General features: G+C 40.4%; 1 protein-coding gene across 2 annotated transcripts in view; it reads right to left on the reverse strand.

Moving 5' to 3' along the window:
* POLA1 (DNA polymerase alpha 1, catalytic subunit) overlaps nt 1-16,469 on the reverse strand; it is a 226,278-nt gene that overhangs the window by 200,309 nt on the left and 9,500 nt on the right. For both annotated transcript variants that reach the window (XM_048493186.1, XM_048493187.1), the window contains exons 11-19: nt 16,029-16,141; nt 15,300-15,416; nt 14,472-14,546; nt 13,659-13,797; nt 11,396-11,550; nt 8,853-8,937; nt 6,010-6,071; nt 4,982-5,071; nt 3,989-4,105 (exon numbers count right to left, since the gene is read on the reverse strand). In XM_048493186.1, coding sequence (XP_048349143.1) covers nt 3,989-4,105; nt 4,982-5,071; nt 6,010-6,071; nt 8,853-8,937; nt 11,396-11,550; nt 13,659-13,797; nt 14,472-14,546; nt 15,300-15,416; nt 16,029-16,141 — 953 coding nt within the window. The remainder of the gene's footprint in view (nt 1-3,988; nt 4,106-4,981; nt 5,072-6,009; nt 6,072-8,852; nt 8,938-11,395; nt 11,551-13,658; nt 13,798-14,471; nt 14,547-15,299; nt 15,417-16,028; nt 16,142-16,469) is intronic.

The raw sequence follows: 16,469 nt of genomic DNA on the forward strand, positions 1-16,469 counted from the left end.
TGTATGGCTGAACAGAATTTCAAACACAACTGAGAAACATCACAGTTTCACTACAGTTGAGATTAACACATGTAAGAAATTGCTTAATTGTGTCTTTACCAGTCTGCTGCATACATAAAGGGAAAAAAGGGATTTTACTTATTAATCCCTAATAGTTTTTCATACGTTGTTGCAATAAAAAATAAACACACAATTATTAAACTAATCTAGTTTTGAAAGAACTGTAGTCATCTTTGTTCTGAAAACAATTCAATATTCCCTTGCTTGCTTGTTGACAACCATATAACCACAAATAGTGTAAAGACTAATGAAGGGACAAGACAACCACTAACGTTTCAGTCAAAAATATTTTACAATAAAAAAAGAATTAAAGTTTTTTCCATACTAAGGGGGATAAAGAAACATTACTGCCAGCTACTACCGTTGTATCAACTTATTTATTTCAACTGTAAGAGATCCTATGCCTTTCGCTTGTGCTTGCTTGACAAATAAAACCTTCAGAGTCCCTGCCTTGTGTGCCCCCACTTTCACAGGCAGAGTGATGATACTGAGATGCCTTTTTCTGCAGCAGCATCCCATGTCAGGAACTCCCTCCCTAAAGAAGATCAGCTGGCACCTAACTTGCACCTTTTCAGGGACCAAGTGTTCCTACTCTCCTAGACCTTTGAGATCACACCCCCACACTGGAGTCATATAATGCGTTTTAACTGATGGTCTTGTCTTTTATCCCATTATTCTTTTAATAGACTTTTTCTGGCTGTTTTAGAAATTTAACATACAATTTTAAGCCAGTTGGTAAACTGCTTAGGATATCAACTAGGCCCAGCACTAATTTAACTTGGAAATAAACTTGTGTATCCAGGAGCACATCACACAGGTAAGCAGAATCTGTAAGCAAGGGAGGGAGGGTGCCAGAGAAAGAGAAAAGCATAGACAGCAAAACCCTTAGCTAAATCACCGCACAGCAATAGCATAGCTGCAAAAATCTAAATGTATAAATATTCCCAATATATTCACTGGAAATTAAATGCAACTGCCCATCCCGCACCAGGTTTCACAGTCCCAGGACAGCTTCACAAACTAAGCCTGCGGCTGATCACCGTACTGCAATAAATCCCAGCTGGGGCATACAGAATTCACTTAGCGTGGGGCTACATCTCTCTGGTCTTACCAGACATACTTAACACACATACACAGCAAGACTTTGGTGACTGGAACTCTAGAGAAAGAGAACTAGGCACACAAAAAGAGGTCATAAACAGGCAAAGAAGAGAACCAATGTGGTATAGTCGTTAAAGTGTAGGACTAGGAACTGGAAAACCCAGGTTCAAATCCCCAGTCGGTCATGGAAGCTTACTGAGTGACCCTGGGCCATATAACCCAGGCCACACAACCTACCTCACAGGATTATCTCTCTCTATATAAAGCTAACTGTGTATTTGTTACTGATGGTGTAACTCAGTAACTGCTGGGAGTACTCCTCTTAAACTTCCCATACACACTGCTCAGCCAAGCGAGCGTGTTCAAAGCATCTTTGGATACTCAGGCACTCCTCCTGTGCCAGGGAAACCTCTTCTACAGTCCCAACAACACTTCTTCTGCAGCCTCTCCAAACGCTCAACCCAGCTGCCGCTGCCACGTTCTACCGGCTGCTGCGTCACCTCACACTAACCCATTCCCCCCCCCCAACTCTCCCTCCTTCTCCCATCCACACCTACTGCGCATGTCCCAACCGCTACAAAACACCCTCGCTGCCGCAAACTCACCCGTCGCTGAAATCAGCCAGCCTTTACAACCCCTCCATCTGCGCATGTCCCGCTGCGCGCAAGGGCCAAACGCGCCAACAACACCCTCGCTGCCACAAAATCGCCGGTTGCTACCAACCAGGCCGTCCACACCTTTCCTTCAGCTGCGCATGGCCCCCCCAGCGCAAACGGCCACTCACGCCCTAAGTAACGCAGCCGCTCCTCCTGAACTTAGGCAATCCCCCCATCCCCCACACTAATTCTCCCCATCCTCCAAACCCACGCAGACTCACACTCACACAAGGACTCTGCTCCCACCCCCAGCGACCAACTTTCGCTCCCTCAGCCATCTCCCAGTTCTCATTTGTAATGTTTTTTCCTTCACCTCCCAGCTGGCAAGTTTCTCTGCATCAGCTATGCTCACACCACCTCCTCCACTTCGAGGCAACTCCACGGTTCTCTCACGCCACCAAAGCAACCCATACTGCCCACCCACCACCCCCACACTTTCATACAAACACACACGTTTCCGTTTCACATGTGCAGGGGAGGTTCCCCCCCTTCTCACTCAGGTAATCTTCACTCTCTGTGTCTCACCCTAACACACAAAGCCACTACTCTCACAAACATCCACCTCCTCCATACACACTACACTCTGCCCCCCTCACTTTCCACCACTCCCATGTCCACCTCCTCCATACACACTTCACTCTGCCCTCCCACACATTCAAACATCACATACACAACTCTCCACATCTGCCTGCCTTCACTTACTCCTTTCTTGCATGTTACCTTCACTCTCAATCTCATCCATTACTACCACACACAACAAATACTCTCACACACATTCCCCGCTCATCCTCCCACATTTCACTCTGCCCTGCCTCACATTGCACCACCCACACACATCCACCTCTTCCTCTCAAACTTCAGTCTGCCCTCCCTCACATTCAACCATCCCTTCCTCACACATATTCTCCATATCTCTCTGCCTTCACTAAATAATTTCCTGCACATAACCTTCAATCACTGTCTCACCCATTACTACCACACAAAACAAATATGCACACACACATCCACCTCCTCATACACTTCACTCTGCCCTCTATCACATTCCACCAGTCACACACTTCTCCCTCCTCCTCACCCACTTCACTCTGCCCCCTCTCACAGGCAACCATCACATGCACAATTCCTCCCCATATTCTCCACAGCTGTCTGCCTTTACTTACTCATTTATAACTACTAACAACAAACTATCTGTCCCTCACACACACAGCTCTCCACCAACCCCACCATCTCTTCTCTCCACCTGCAAATAACTAACTCTGCACCAACTCTACCACCTGTTCTCTCACACTGCGTCTACCTCCCATGTATATAGTCCTCTTCCTGGCTCTCAAACACAGGGAGAGGAAGACAGATCGTCCCACGCCAAGCCACAGGGGACAGCCAATTCGCCTCTCCCTTTCCTCCTTCCTTCTGTTCCTAACCCCCTCCCAACCCCAGTAAGCAACAGCAATGCGTGGCTGGGCCCCTCTAGTTATGAATATAAAAGAGAAGAGAGAAGAATGATGTAAGCCACTTTGGGTCACCATTGTGGAGAATGCAGGATATAAATCAAACGAACAAACCACCATTATTAAAGCATATTGCTAAGACTGCTCTCCTCAGAACCTTTATAGGCACTCTATCTCCAAGCACTAACATCCAACTTGAACCTCTCATGCCTTCAACTGTAATCGCTTACTATTACTGCAACAGATTCGAGCATTTTGTTGTAATAGCAAGATAAAATCACAAAAATCAAAGCAGCCTAGGCAAAATCCATTGAAGGAGGGGGAAGAGCAGCAGAAAACAATGAAATATACTGGATGTAGTAAGCTACCTGGAAGAGAACTAGAAAAACTTAACTATTCTCTAAGGAATTATTTGTCAGTCAAGCCAACATATATTTCCCCCACAATTTACTGTACACAAAGGCACCTCTATTAGTCATTCATCTGTCAATATCTCCATCTAGTTGAGACAGATAAACTAAATTTGCTTGGCTTTGTCTCATTGCTTAAATAAGGTTCTTAATACTACTGAAATCTAAACTGGTATGCAAACCATACTATGTGACTAGTCAAAACAGATGAACAAAGCATTCAAAATACAGCAACTAAAACACTTCATTTATAATTACATTACACTTCTAATTCTAATTACAGTAAAGCAATGAGATTTAAGCAACAATTTACCCCAAGTTTTGGCATGACTGATCTCCTCAGTCGACCTATCTTGGACCAGTGTGGAACTTTGCACATATTAATTCTCTGAAGAAGGATTTCCATATCAAAGCCATAAATATTATGTCCCTTTACAAAGAAATAGAAATAAAAGAATTAAATGAAAAAATAAAAAGCAGTAATTCTTAAGTGAGCATAATATGTGATACAAGACATACTGAATACTCATTCCTATTTGAAGGTTTGCCTATCTAGATATGTGATACAAGACATCAGCTTTTCTAATATAAATTAAGAAGCAATTTGAAACTGTTCCCCTTCCAGTCCTGAAATTGTACTTCCATATCAGATCAGAAGAATCTTCACAAATAGAACTATACCACAAGTTACTACTACACAAACCATAAAATGCAGTAAATAGATATTGTAGAAAATTGCAATATTGCACAAGCCTAGGAAACCAAGGTTTCTATGTCAGAAAATCCCACTATATTCATAATATGTTACCACTAGTCTGTCCTCCACTTTTGATTTTTGTCCAGTCAGAACTTAAACAAATTGTTTTAGAGTTATAACTGAAAAGTGTTAATATTTGTCCAGAAAACACTACTATAATTAAGTTTGCACAAGTTGCTGATCAAAAGCTGTAGCCTCCAAAATTTGTTTTGTCCACCTACTTTCTTTCCACTGAGCCCTTCATGATTTCCACCATTCCCACTATTCTCTCACTTTCTTTTCCCTATCCTCCAACTCCATCATTCACCCAAGCCTTCTATCATCAAATCCTTAGGTTAGTACTTCTCAGACCACTGCTTACTCTTTCCCCCAGCTATCCTCACAACACTGATCGTATTAGTTTTTCCAGCCTGCATTTTTTAATTTTCATATCATCTTGTTACCTTCTTTCATTGGCTTCTTTCTTTCCTAAACTTCAGGTCTCTCCTACTCAGCCATTGCTTACTGTACTACTTAGGCTCCCTTCCACTATACATAGAATTTACTTACCACAATAACATCAGGGTCAATTTTATGAACCTTTGCAAGAAAAAATCCAAGAAGCATCCTCTCTGTTCCAGCAATCTCTATTTTAGCCTTCTAAGCAAGATAACACAAAGTTTCAGTTAATAAAGATTTGAAAACTTGGACTACAAAAAAACTCAACCAAGTTCTATTGAAATAAAAAGTAGCTCAGCAACCAGTAGCAGCCATCAGAAACACTGGCCCCTTCCGCACACGCAAAATAATGCGTTTTCAAACCACTTTCACAACTGCTTGCAAGTGGATTTTGCCATTCCGCACAGCTTCAAAGAGCACTGAAAGCAATTTGAAAATGCATTATTCTGCATGTGCGGAATGAGCCACTGTAATTTATTACAGTAGAAGAGCTCATACAACAGGAAAGCATGCAGGTAATGCTTTGTTTTCATTCAAAAACAATTCTCCCATATTTTTTCTCTTATCCCCAATGAAGTAACCCAGTCAATTTTCATAAGATATATCAAAAATGTATGCATATTCCCTTTTTGTTACCAAAAGATTGTGACTGTATTCACTCCACAGAAAGCTCAGTGTTCTAATCAGATTTGCTACTCTTCAACATATAATGTGGTCTTATATCACTGGGTCCATCTAGCCCGGTATTGTCTAGTGACTGAATAAAGACAGCTTCCCAGGGTCTCGGCCAAGGTCTCTCAGCACCTGTCACCTGAGAGCTTCTGAGAAAAGAGGAATAACTCTGGGGCTTTTTATATCAAGACACATGATGTATCATTGAGCCACACTAGCCCCCACCAGTAAAAGACTGGCATTAAACAGTTAAAAATGTGACCAAAAAAAATCTCCATACATCAAAGTCCACTCTGGCTGTTTGTTGGAAGACTTGTATTATAGCAGAGTATGCAATATAAGTGGTACTGTAGTACTTTTGGCAGGGATGTTTTAAAAAGCCATTTTTACCACAAACACCTAGTACAATAAATTCATCCTTTCCTGAAAAAGGAAGTAGACAAAGCAATGCTCACAATTAAAAATACCTTAGTCTTAGCAGCTTCTTTGAAGTCATATGGGAAAATGCAATCATTTGGTTTGGAAATAACTGCAAGAGAAATTCAGAATCAACTGAAAATGTAGCCTGCAGAATTTGTTTGGCTCTAGGACATGTTTAAATGCTTCAGCTCCAAGGAAACAATAACTGTATCCTCAATAGTGTCCATTATTTGGATAATGTATTCAACTAAAAGAATGCACAAAACTTATTCTCTACGCATCTGAAAATGATGCCTAAAAAGGACACTGAAAAAGACACTTGACTTGGGGCTCCAAAGCAACTTATCAATTCAGGCCTGGTCCCATGTAACAGTACAACCCATAATAAAAGTTAAGCATTATTCTTGCTTTGATCTACCGAAAAATCTCCACAGACAGAGGGGGAATGTTTTGGTGACTCTTTTCTACCTTCTGCTACAGAGCTCTGACTCTCCCCTCATGCTTGTTTGGGGGTTCCCTGTATCCCATAAGCAGTATATTGGGTTGCAGTGGGAGGCAAGGAAGTTGAATAAATACATTCCATCCACAGAATGGTGGATCCAGGCCAGCAAGTTCAACATCAGCATTGAGCAATTGAAGTTGAAAGTTGAAATACAAATCGGATAGGATCCAATCTGAGTCACACTAATTGAAAGAACTTAAACAGACAAAAAAGGACCCTGAAGTATGGAGGAGGTTCAAAAAGAACAAAAAAGGACCCTGAAGTATGGAGGAGGTTCAAAAAGAATCTCCTTATTTGCCATTCAACGAATTACAGTCGAGTGACAACACAGCCAATGGTTAACACTTACGCAGAAGAAATCAGATTTAAAAAATTCTTACCTAAAATCTATAGCGGTGAGGTTAAAAATACAAGTGGCACTATGTTGAGCGGTCCAACACTGCCTGTTTATTCAGAGGTAATCTATATTTAGTTAACAGCACTTACAACTAGGTATATACACACAAAGGTCAACCTCCAGTGCTGTTGGAGTCCTATGAGTGAAATTTAGATACATAATCTCTGTGTCATTAAGCCTTCGTAGACTTATTCCTCCAAGTCTAACACCCTCAACAACTTAAAAGGATTTTGTGAAAATCTTAAAGACAACTTCTTCAGATATATAGAAGTGTAACACAGAACAACTAAATAACAACATATAGTTTTTAGTGACAGAAATGGATTTACAATCTAGAGAATGAGACTACAATATATTTGGACATCCTTCTTCACACACTTGAAGAACACATTTCTATCATTTGAAGAAATGATGAAGAAATGCTGTTATATGAATCACTCTCTTCACTGACCAGCATTACTGTATCAGAAGGACCAAGTAAAGGCGCTTGTCAAATAGCATTCAAGCTACATGTCGAAGTAAAAAACAGTGGAGCTCTACTTATACCTACTAGGGTGTTCATTTGGTTATGCTGAGCCAAAGGCTTTTGGAGAGACCAAAAAGCAACAATTCAAATGGGGTGGGGGAAGGTACGGGTGTGGGTAGATCCACGGCTTTTAGGATTGTTTATATGACATTGTTATTGTTGTTTTGAATTTTGGAAATCATCACGATGTCTCTGTATTTATCATCACCAAGGGGAAGTGTATAAAATATGTTGTCCTTCTATTCCCAGTGAGTGGACAAGATCCCAACTTTTCTTTCTTCAGACAACTCTGTGTCACTAACTGCAAGCAGGTAGTTATCAAAAAGAAGAATCCATGAAATAACACCCTCAAATTTTAACATAGGTGGAGGATGTCCCTCTCTAATTAGGCTTGTGGTAAGTATTAAGAAGAATCAAGAATCTTGTTTTCCAAACAGTTAACTAACATACATAAATCCTTTTGGGTGCTGGCTTTCAGCTTCATTACAATTGAAGCCAGGTAGCCTTAGAAAACTAGTTCCTCACTTCAGGCAATAGCTTCATACAGGGATTCTTCTCAATCCTTGGTCAGGACAAATTTTAGTGGAGTTACTTTTCACTTTGTAAAAAGTTCTGATATTTCATTTCCAGGAAACTGCAGGTTAACTTTACACAGGTTCTAGAACAGGAAGTCACTAGTAGTTCTTTAAACAAATAAACAACAAAAAGTATAACCACACCACGAAGCAAGGTTAGGTTAGGTGACTTTCTTGGGGAAGGGTTCTTTAAAAGCTTTCAGGGTCTGTTAGTTGCAGTGCAGGACAACAGGCTAGGCACTTAACTTCCCTGTGTTACTTGATCAGAGTTTGAACCAGGAGAACAATGAGTGACAGGAGCAGAATGCACCAGGGATAGGCAAAGGAGATCAGAGAGATGGAAGGAAGGAGTGCTGCAGCTTTCCCTTCCACCCGTGGGGAGACCAGCTCCTCAGCTGCCTTCCACCACCCCAACCTCTGGCCAGAGTGGTGCAATGAAGATGCCCCGAAAGGCACTCTTTGTTGAGGCAGATGATGGAGCAGCAGTGCCTGCACAGGTGACAGAAGGTGCTGGCACTGGGCAAGGGTCTGCTGCTCAAGCTGCCCCTCCTCCAGCTGTTGTTGCGCCTTCCAAACAGCAGCTGGAGGAGCTGGTGTTCCCATTGAAAACAACTTAAAACTCCAGCTTGGAGGTTCTTTTAAGGAGAGTTACCTGCAGCTATGCTGCAAATTTAGTATCTGTATTTTGAAAAACAGCCACCCCAGAGCCCCTCAAAACTTCTCCACATACTTCAATGGAGCTGAAAATTTTCAGATATTTTAAAAAAAAAACAACCACATTTACCAGTACAAGTATTTACCTTTTTTTGGCTTTTCCAAAAAAAATTCCAGCCCAATATACACAAATCCAAAAAATACCAGAAAAAATGGTACACACTCTTAATACCTACCACAGAAATAGGTCTGAAATGGAGGTTCAGGCGGTGCTTTGTCCATACTAAATTTGTGATGCACTAAAGCTGTAATAGCCATAATCTACACAAAAGAAATTTTTTAAAAATGAAAGTTAAGTTGGTTGTCTCTCAACAGGTAACCCATTTCAACAAGCTATGCTGAAGCATGTGATAATCTGAGCCATACACTTCTATTTGGTACATCACTTCACAGTCATTGCATGATGAAAACTTTTACATTGTCTAAATACAGTTATCCCCTTCACATCGCTGAAGTTAGGGCATGGCACCCCCACAATCTGGAAATCCACATAACATTTTTAGGCCTCCCTTTGCACCAGATAATAAGTCTGAATTTTCTCTTTTTCTTTTCTTTTGACTTTTTAAAAGGAATTGTGTATATTTATGGTATTAAAAGATAAAATATGCTGATATTATACAATACTATCTATATATATGCATAGATATATGTTGATATTATGTATTCTTATTATATATAGATATGTTATTGATATTACTTTTGGTTTTAATTATGACATGTATAATATGTGTGTATGTGTATAATTTGATATACCGTCCACCCCAGAAGGGCTCTGGGTGAAGTACAGAAAATAAAATACTATTAAAACCATATAAATACAATGCTGCTTTCGCATGTAGTGTAGCTTAAGCAAAACTCCTGCAAAATTCCCATTTAATTTCTTATACCAATCTTATACCGATCTGCAATATATCAAAACTGCAGTGGGAAAAGTTGCAATGTGGAAGGGATAACTATACAATTCCTCAACTCATATAAATTTCTGTTTGAGCAATTTGTCAGTATTTTACTTTTTCGCACACCACATATGCACTGAATTGCAAATTGTCTCATCTGATAAAGTAGCAAACAAATAACAAATACACTTTTCCTAACTCAGTGTAAGGTTTGGGGGGGGGGAGCCTAATTTAGATAGTAGACAGAAATGTTTTTAAACGAATAATACAACTGTATTATTTAGTATGTTGCCTTTTTCACTCCAAACTACTTTTCATGATTTGCCTATTTTATTTTCTGTTGACATTTAACAGGAAACTGTAAGACATGCAACTAACTGATCTTTGACATTCTTTTTAAAGACTGAAGATAAATGCCTTGGCTTTAAATGGACAGGACAGCCTATACATATTTCTAAACTCAGATAAACATATGATTAACACAAGTGTATTTGGAGAAGAGGAAAAAAGCTATCATTAGAAACCTTACTGTTTTTTACGGCATCGTGTCCCAGATGTTCAGGGTGGGGAAGAAATTATGTAAATCAAGGGTTACCAAGGTAGTACCAATGGGCATCCTGGTGATCACTGACACCTTTCCTGGCACCCAGCAAGTGTTTATAGAAACTAGGCAGGGCTTGCTCTTTTCTCTCTCTCTCTCTCTCTCTCTCTCTCTCTCACTCACACACTCACACACACACACATATAATTGGAGGCTAGTATCCCACAGCAGCCAGTTCCGGATTTCGCTGTCACAGAGCTGTGGAGCGCCCGGCCATTAACGCCTTTGCCGTCTGTCAGCAGGAGAGCCCCCTGCACTGTCAGAGGGATCAAATGCATAGATGCGGCCTAGCACCACATCCACAGCTCAATCACTCCTCCATCAGGACTGAGCTGCCCATAACTGAAGGTAGCCTGCATCATCCATTCTGTGGCTGGCTTGGCTTCCAAAATAATCTGTTCTGTGGCTGCACCCACAACAGTGTTAGAATTCCAAAAGGGCCCCAAAAGCTTAGGGACCCCCAATGCAAATAGTTGTCTTGATAAAGATGGTAAAAATCACAGTAACTATCCCTGTAGACCAGAGGTCGGGAACCCGTGGCTCGCGAGCCGCAAATGGCTCTTTACCGCTTGAAGTGCGGCTCCCGGCATGGCTGCCCCTTTCTGCATGGGAGAGGAGAGAAAAGCGGCGCCTGGCTCAGGCCGGGCCGCTGCTGCGTGCTCCCCGTTCCAACGGGGAGCGCGTGGGATTCCCTCCAAAGTGCCCAGCTCAGGCCGGGCCACTGTGGGATTCCTCCTGCAGTGCTGAAGCTGGCAGAAGGGACAGCCTGAGCATGGGAGCCTCCCTCCCCTCCTACAGAGCAGAAAAAGCAGCGCCCAGCTCAGGCCGGGTTGCTGCTGCTCGCTTCCCTGTAGGGGAGGGGAGAGAAAAGAGGCGCCCAGCTCAGGCCGGGTCCAAAATGGCTCTTTGAATGTGAAAGGTTCCCGACCCCTGCTGTAGACTATGCTGCATTCTCCTTCAGTAGCTAAATTTATGTTGGAAAAATGCATATACCATATTCACTACTGCATTTATTGAAACAGAAAATAATCAGTATGTCCAGAAATAGTCAATGCTCCTTGAATCAATCTTTTAAGAAGTGTCACAGAGGTCTACCAGCAGATATATGTAACCAGATCTGTAAGATTCAAAATACACAGCACGCATAGCTATTTGATTACTTGGTTGATGAAGTACTTACAAAGCGTTGTTTTTCTGCATTTCCTTGAAACTTATGGCTTACCTCATTCTGATGAGTCTTTGTGTTCTGAACTGTCTTCATGCTAAGAGACATAATCACAAGCGGAGGGGGTGAAAGATCTTTAACCACATCCACCAAATCAGGCTTCAGCACTGCTACTTCCACCTTGCACCAACTGACAGTCTGATTTAAGAGCTCTGTGGAGGCACAGAAGCCAGTTACAAGAACGCCATCTTTAAAAATACAAATACACATATTTTAAATAAAGTGTATTGTAATAACACTTAGCTAAAAATGAACGGCAACCAGTAGGAGCTTTGCACTTTCCTTAATAAAAAATTAATTCTACTCTGTCTAGGTCCATGGTGGCGAACCTTTTGCACTCCAGATGTTATGGACTACAATTCCCATCAGCCCCTTCCAGCATGGCCAATTGGCCATGGAATTGTAGTCCATAACATCTGGAGTGCAAAAGGTTCGTCACCACTGGTCTAGGTTTTGGTACTACTAACATAACAATGAATTTTTATTAACATTCCTTTTCAGGATACAGCTTGATTAAGAGTTCAAGAGAACTTCAAAGCTTAAATACTGTTAAGTGCTGTTTTCATCTTAAGAACATGAATTTGTGCTGTCTCCCAATGCAAGAGGTTTTGCTACTAGCAGAAGAGCCTCTTTATAATGCAAGAAGGCAGTTTGTGCGGTAAGAAGGTGCTACTCCTTGCAGAGCAAATTCACAGGATCCAACCCTTTGTTTCTGAATTGGGACTTTAAACCAAATTGACAATATGCAACTCTGGTCCATTCTGGAAATGCCTAAATTTGGTAGAAAAAGGGGAAAATGAGGAAAATGCTTTTTAAAAAGATTCCTAGAGCCCCCTTTTCAGTGCCTGTGCCAACCACAAAACACAGATGAGCAGATGTGACAAGTGCAAGCAGGAAATCCCAGGCAGTGCTCAATGAGAATCCTGAACAATGCAAGTGTTAACAGTGAAACAACAGAGAGCTGCTGCTGGAGGCAGGCGAATATCCTGGCATCAGTAATATACTGGCTGAACAATGGACAGTTGTTGATGAATGGATGGGCAATTACCCTCAAATACATGGCTACAATAAAGTGAAATGTGCAGGCACAGTCCTGGAGCAAGCAGTAGGAGGCAGCAGCCCATTATGGTCTGCCCTTTGAGTGGGGACTGGAACGCGCTGTCTGCCACTTTGGTGGGAAACTTTAGGAAAACCAGGCCCTTTCTGCCAATTCAAGTTCCAGCCATGAGCAGTATTCACTAAAAAACAATCCCTATTTAAAAGAAGATCCGCTCCCTGGCACACAAGCCAGTGGGAAGGACATCACTTCCAATGGCACCTTAGCCACACTTCCCCACAGACCCTCTCTCAGCCTACTAAACCAAGGGTCCATCTCCTTTGTATTCCAGTGTGACCACATGGTATTTCTCTAGCCTTCCTCACCATGTCCACAATTCCCCTACCATGCCCACAATTTATACTGCTACCACAAATGTCCCCCCAGAACAGTATCAGCAGCAGTAGAATACACAAACAATGTTTCTCACACACAGAGACATTCAAGCTTATGCATTCATTATTCAAAATAATTACTACATCTCCTTAAATTTATCCTCATGCCTCACATCTAAAAGGAACCTAATGTACTAAACCTAAAACTTATTCCTAAATACAAAATAAATATAATGTACATACTAAAGGATAGAGTGGAAATTGAATGCAGGATGAAGTGAAGGAAAACAACATAGGCAGGACCACTCCAGCAAGCAGAGCATTATTCAGCACAACTATAACAACTATAACTACAACTTTCATTTGAAAAGGACCAAAGTGAAAGCTCTTCCTCATATCCAAGCCTGCTTCTGGACTCCCCAAGAGCAGACCGCTTTCACTTGCAGGCTCTTTCTCAACCCAGTCTCCCCAATCTCAGCACATTTCTAGAATGACCAGGATGCTCCCAGCATCCCTTGCCCCATTCTTGGTAACAAGCTACCTGGAGAATATATTTCATTTTCCTTTAGAAAGCAGGTTGCATTGCTTCAGAAAAAAATCAGTGGGATTCTAAGTATTTGGAATTATAAAATTTAGAAATACTGAAACAATCTGAAAAGGGAATTATGCTGCGAATTTCAGATCTTTTAAAATTGCAGATTTCTTCACAGATCAGCAATATAAAATTCTGTTTTCAAGTATTCCTTCATTCCATCTATCCATTTTGCCTTGAACACCACTATGTCATTGGCACATTTTTCTATTAGATATCTATGCAATTGACTCATACGTGGATTTTTTATCTCTAGCCAACTTGGTCCTTTGATCTTCCTGTTCATCAAAAACAGTTCTAGACTAGACGTGTTAGTTCCAAACACATGTGAAAACATCTCTCCTTTCAGGTCTTGGGGAAGCCGTGGGTAGTCAGCCTAAAAATAGAAATACAGCAACGAACCATTTTACTAAACATAAACAGAGTTTTCTTAAACTGTAAAACAAAATTTTACTTCTACACTTTATGCAAGACCGTGAGGCCGACTGACTATGCAAAAAAACCCCTAAAAACATGTTTCAGACTAATTAATCAAATTCAGAGCATGTAAGCCAAACATAGTTCTCAGACTGAAAACTGCAGCTAAATTTTTATTCTTCCACAAATGTTTAACAGGTCACTGTGGAAACATGAACAGTCAAACTGTCAAGTATCTGATATGCTGCAATACACGTGGTGTATCAGTATCCCAGTCAACTCCCAAGTATGTCAGACTAGAAAAGCTGTACCCTCCATGCACAAATATGCTATTTGCAAGCCAGCAGGAAGAGAGAAACACTCTCACCCAGACTGCTCTATTACTTTGATGGAATATATATATAATATACTTGTAAAGGAATTTAAGATTCACTAAAAGTTTTCCAACTGTTGTATTTTTTTCAACAGACACAGATTGAAAGAACTTGACAAGCTTTGCTGACCACACCCCATCAAGGTGGCCTACTGGCAAATATAGTTGCACATTACTTTCTACAGAAAGGGACAGAATAGTTAAGTAGCAGCTAAAAATAATGAGTATTTCCCTTTATTTAACAGCTACCATTTACTTACCGAGTATCTAACTTCTAGGTAATCAGATTTTGCAGGAACATCTGGTATTTCAAAAGCATAATTCTTTTCCACTTTCTAGGCAAAATACATAATTTAAGATATGCAACAGTTACTGTTGTTGAAAACCAAAGGTGCTACCTAAATTTTTTTTTTAATTAAAAACATCTTCAGTTCTTTTTGACTGCGATCATCTAAAACCTTGATGACAATCTTGGGACAACATAACTTTCAACTACTCCTTGAATTGGGTACAGATCCTCAAGATTGCCAAGCTATATACATTACTTGAATGTTGAACTTAATTTACTCTATGTCCCCAAATGCATGAAAACAAAGAACAGAGAAGTGAAGACTTGCTGGTCTATTTGACAAATAAATATATGGTATACAATCCACAGGTGGTGGTGAGCAGGAGCAAAGATAAGACACGATTGCATGAGTTTATGTTTTATTGGGTTTAAATATTTTCTATGTATTTATTTGAGTTTTAACATTATCTACCACATAGGTAAAGTCTAAGCTGCTTGGAAGGGTAGAATGCAAATGGCTTAAATACTTAAAATATCTCATTCTAAATTACCTTCTCCTCTGAATTAGAACACACTACAAGTACTTAATGTCAAAGATTCTTCTGTGTCCAGGAACATTCAAATGTGTAAAGAGTTAATCCCTTCCACCTCCCATTAGCAGAACATAGAGTGACAGAAGTGACAGAAAAGATGACTTAGAAAAAGGAAAGCTGTAAAATTACTTGCAAGACAACTACAACACAGCATTACCACCCTCCTGTTCTATCGCCCACACTTTAGGGAAATTATAAAAACAAACCCTGGACTTGAACTTCATGATCTTGTATTTTTCTGCAATTTTGTCATTAAATTCTTGATAGACATCCATCATGGTCACGGGTTTTTTTGTCTCTTTACCAGAAGATAAATCGATCCGCTTGAAGTAGCAAAGAAGTTGAGCAATTTTTAATCAATCAGTTTGTTTTTGTTAAGTCAGAAAAATATATATACACTGTATGTTTGACTTATTATTTATGAGTTACAGAGCAACTCAAGAAGCCAAAGACAGGTGACTGCCCAACAATACAAATTTAAAAAGGCAAGAGTCAAGGGAGGAGGGAAACAATAATCAAGGATGAATGCAAGCAAATGTCAGTTTAAATATTTAAGGTTCATTTTAGCTGGGGATGAGATTAAGAGGTTAAACCACCAAGGCTTTGCTGAGCTTGAAGTGGTAGACTTTGAAACATGAGAACTCCACAATAGATATCACATATGGGCTGATTTTATGAATGTGAAAATTGGATAGAAGTTTCATTACTCCCAATTCTCTTTTCGACATCATGACTGCTCATGTATCAGATGTGTCATAACTGAGTCCTCCTTATCATTATTACTTTAATCAACATCACCCCCATATTAATTATATAAGATTCCTTAACTACCTCACAGAAGTTGTCAACATGAATTGTTTGCCATAATTTCTGTTACTCCAATAATATCTATAAAACAGTTTATGACCAACAAGTCTCTCAGCATAAAGACATACCAACTCACGTGGGAGGAGATAAATAGTTCTCTCGATATTTTTTACTGACACGCAGCAGCTAACATGGGACTTTGCAGATTCAATCCACACTTTACCAAAGAGAAACACTACCCCTAGGATGGGAGAGAAGAAAGACACAATGTGCATTAATCAAGACAGCTTAACATAGCTGCTAATGGAAAGCTGCAATACTAAGAATTACTGAATAAACACACTAATTCACCCATGGGAGCAAAATGATTTCCAATTTGTAGACTCTAATTGACAGCTCCATCTGCAGAAAGTCAGTACTCCACAGTCAAGTGATTGCTTTGAAAATCTTGTACAACACAGACATGCATCACAATAGCACCCAAGCACTAAATACCATCTTTTATACATGACGGCTTGAAATACTCAATCTGTTCCTTATTCCCCTTTCTCCCCCTTTTCATCTTGTTA

Source organism: Sphaerodactylus townsendi, linkage group LG04 (genome assembly GCF_021028975.2).
Source record: "Sphaerodactylus townsendi isolate TG3544 linkage group LG04, MPM_Stown_v2.3, whole genome shotgun sequence".
NCBI lineage: Eukaryota > Metazoa > Chordata > Lepidosauria > Squamata > Sphaerodactylidae > Sphaerodactylus > Sphaerodactylus townsendi.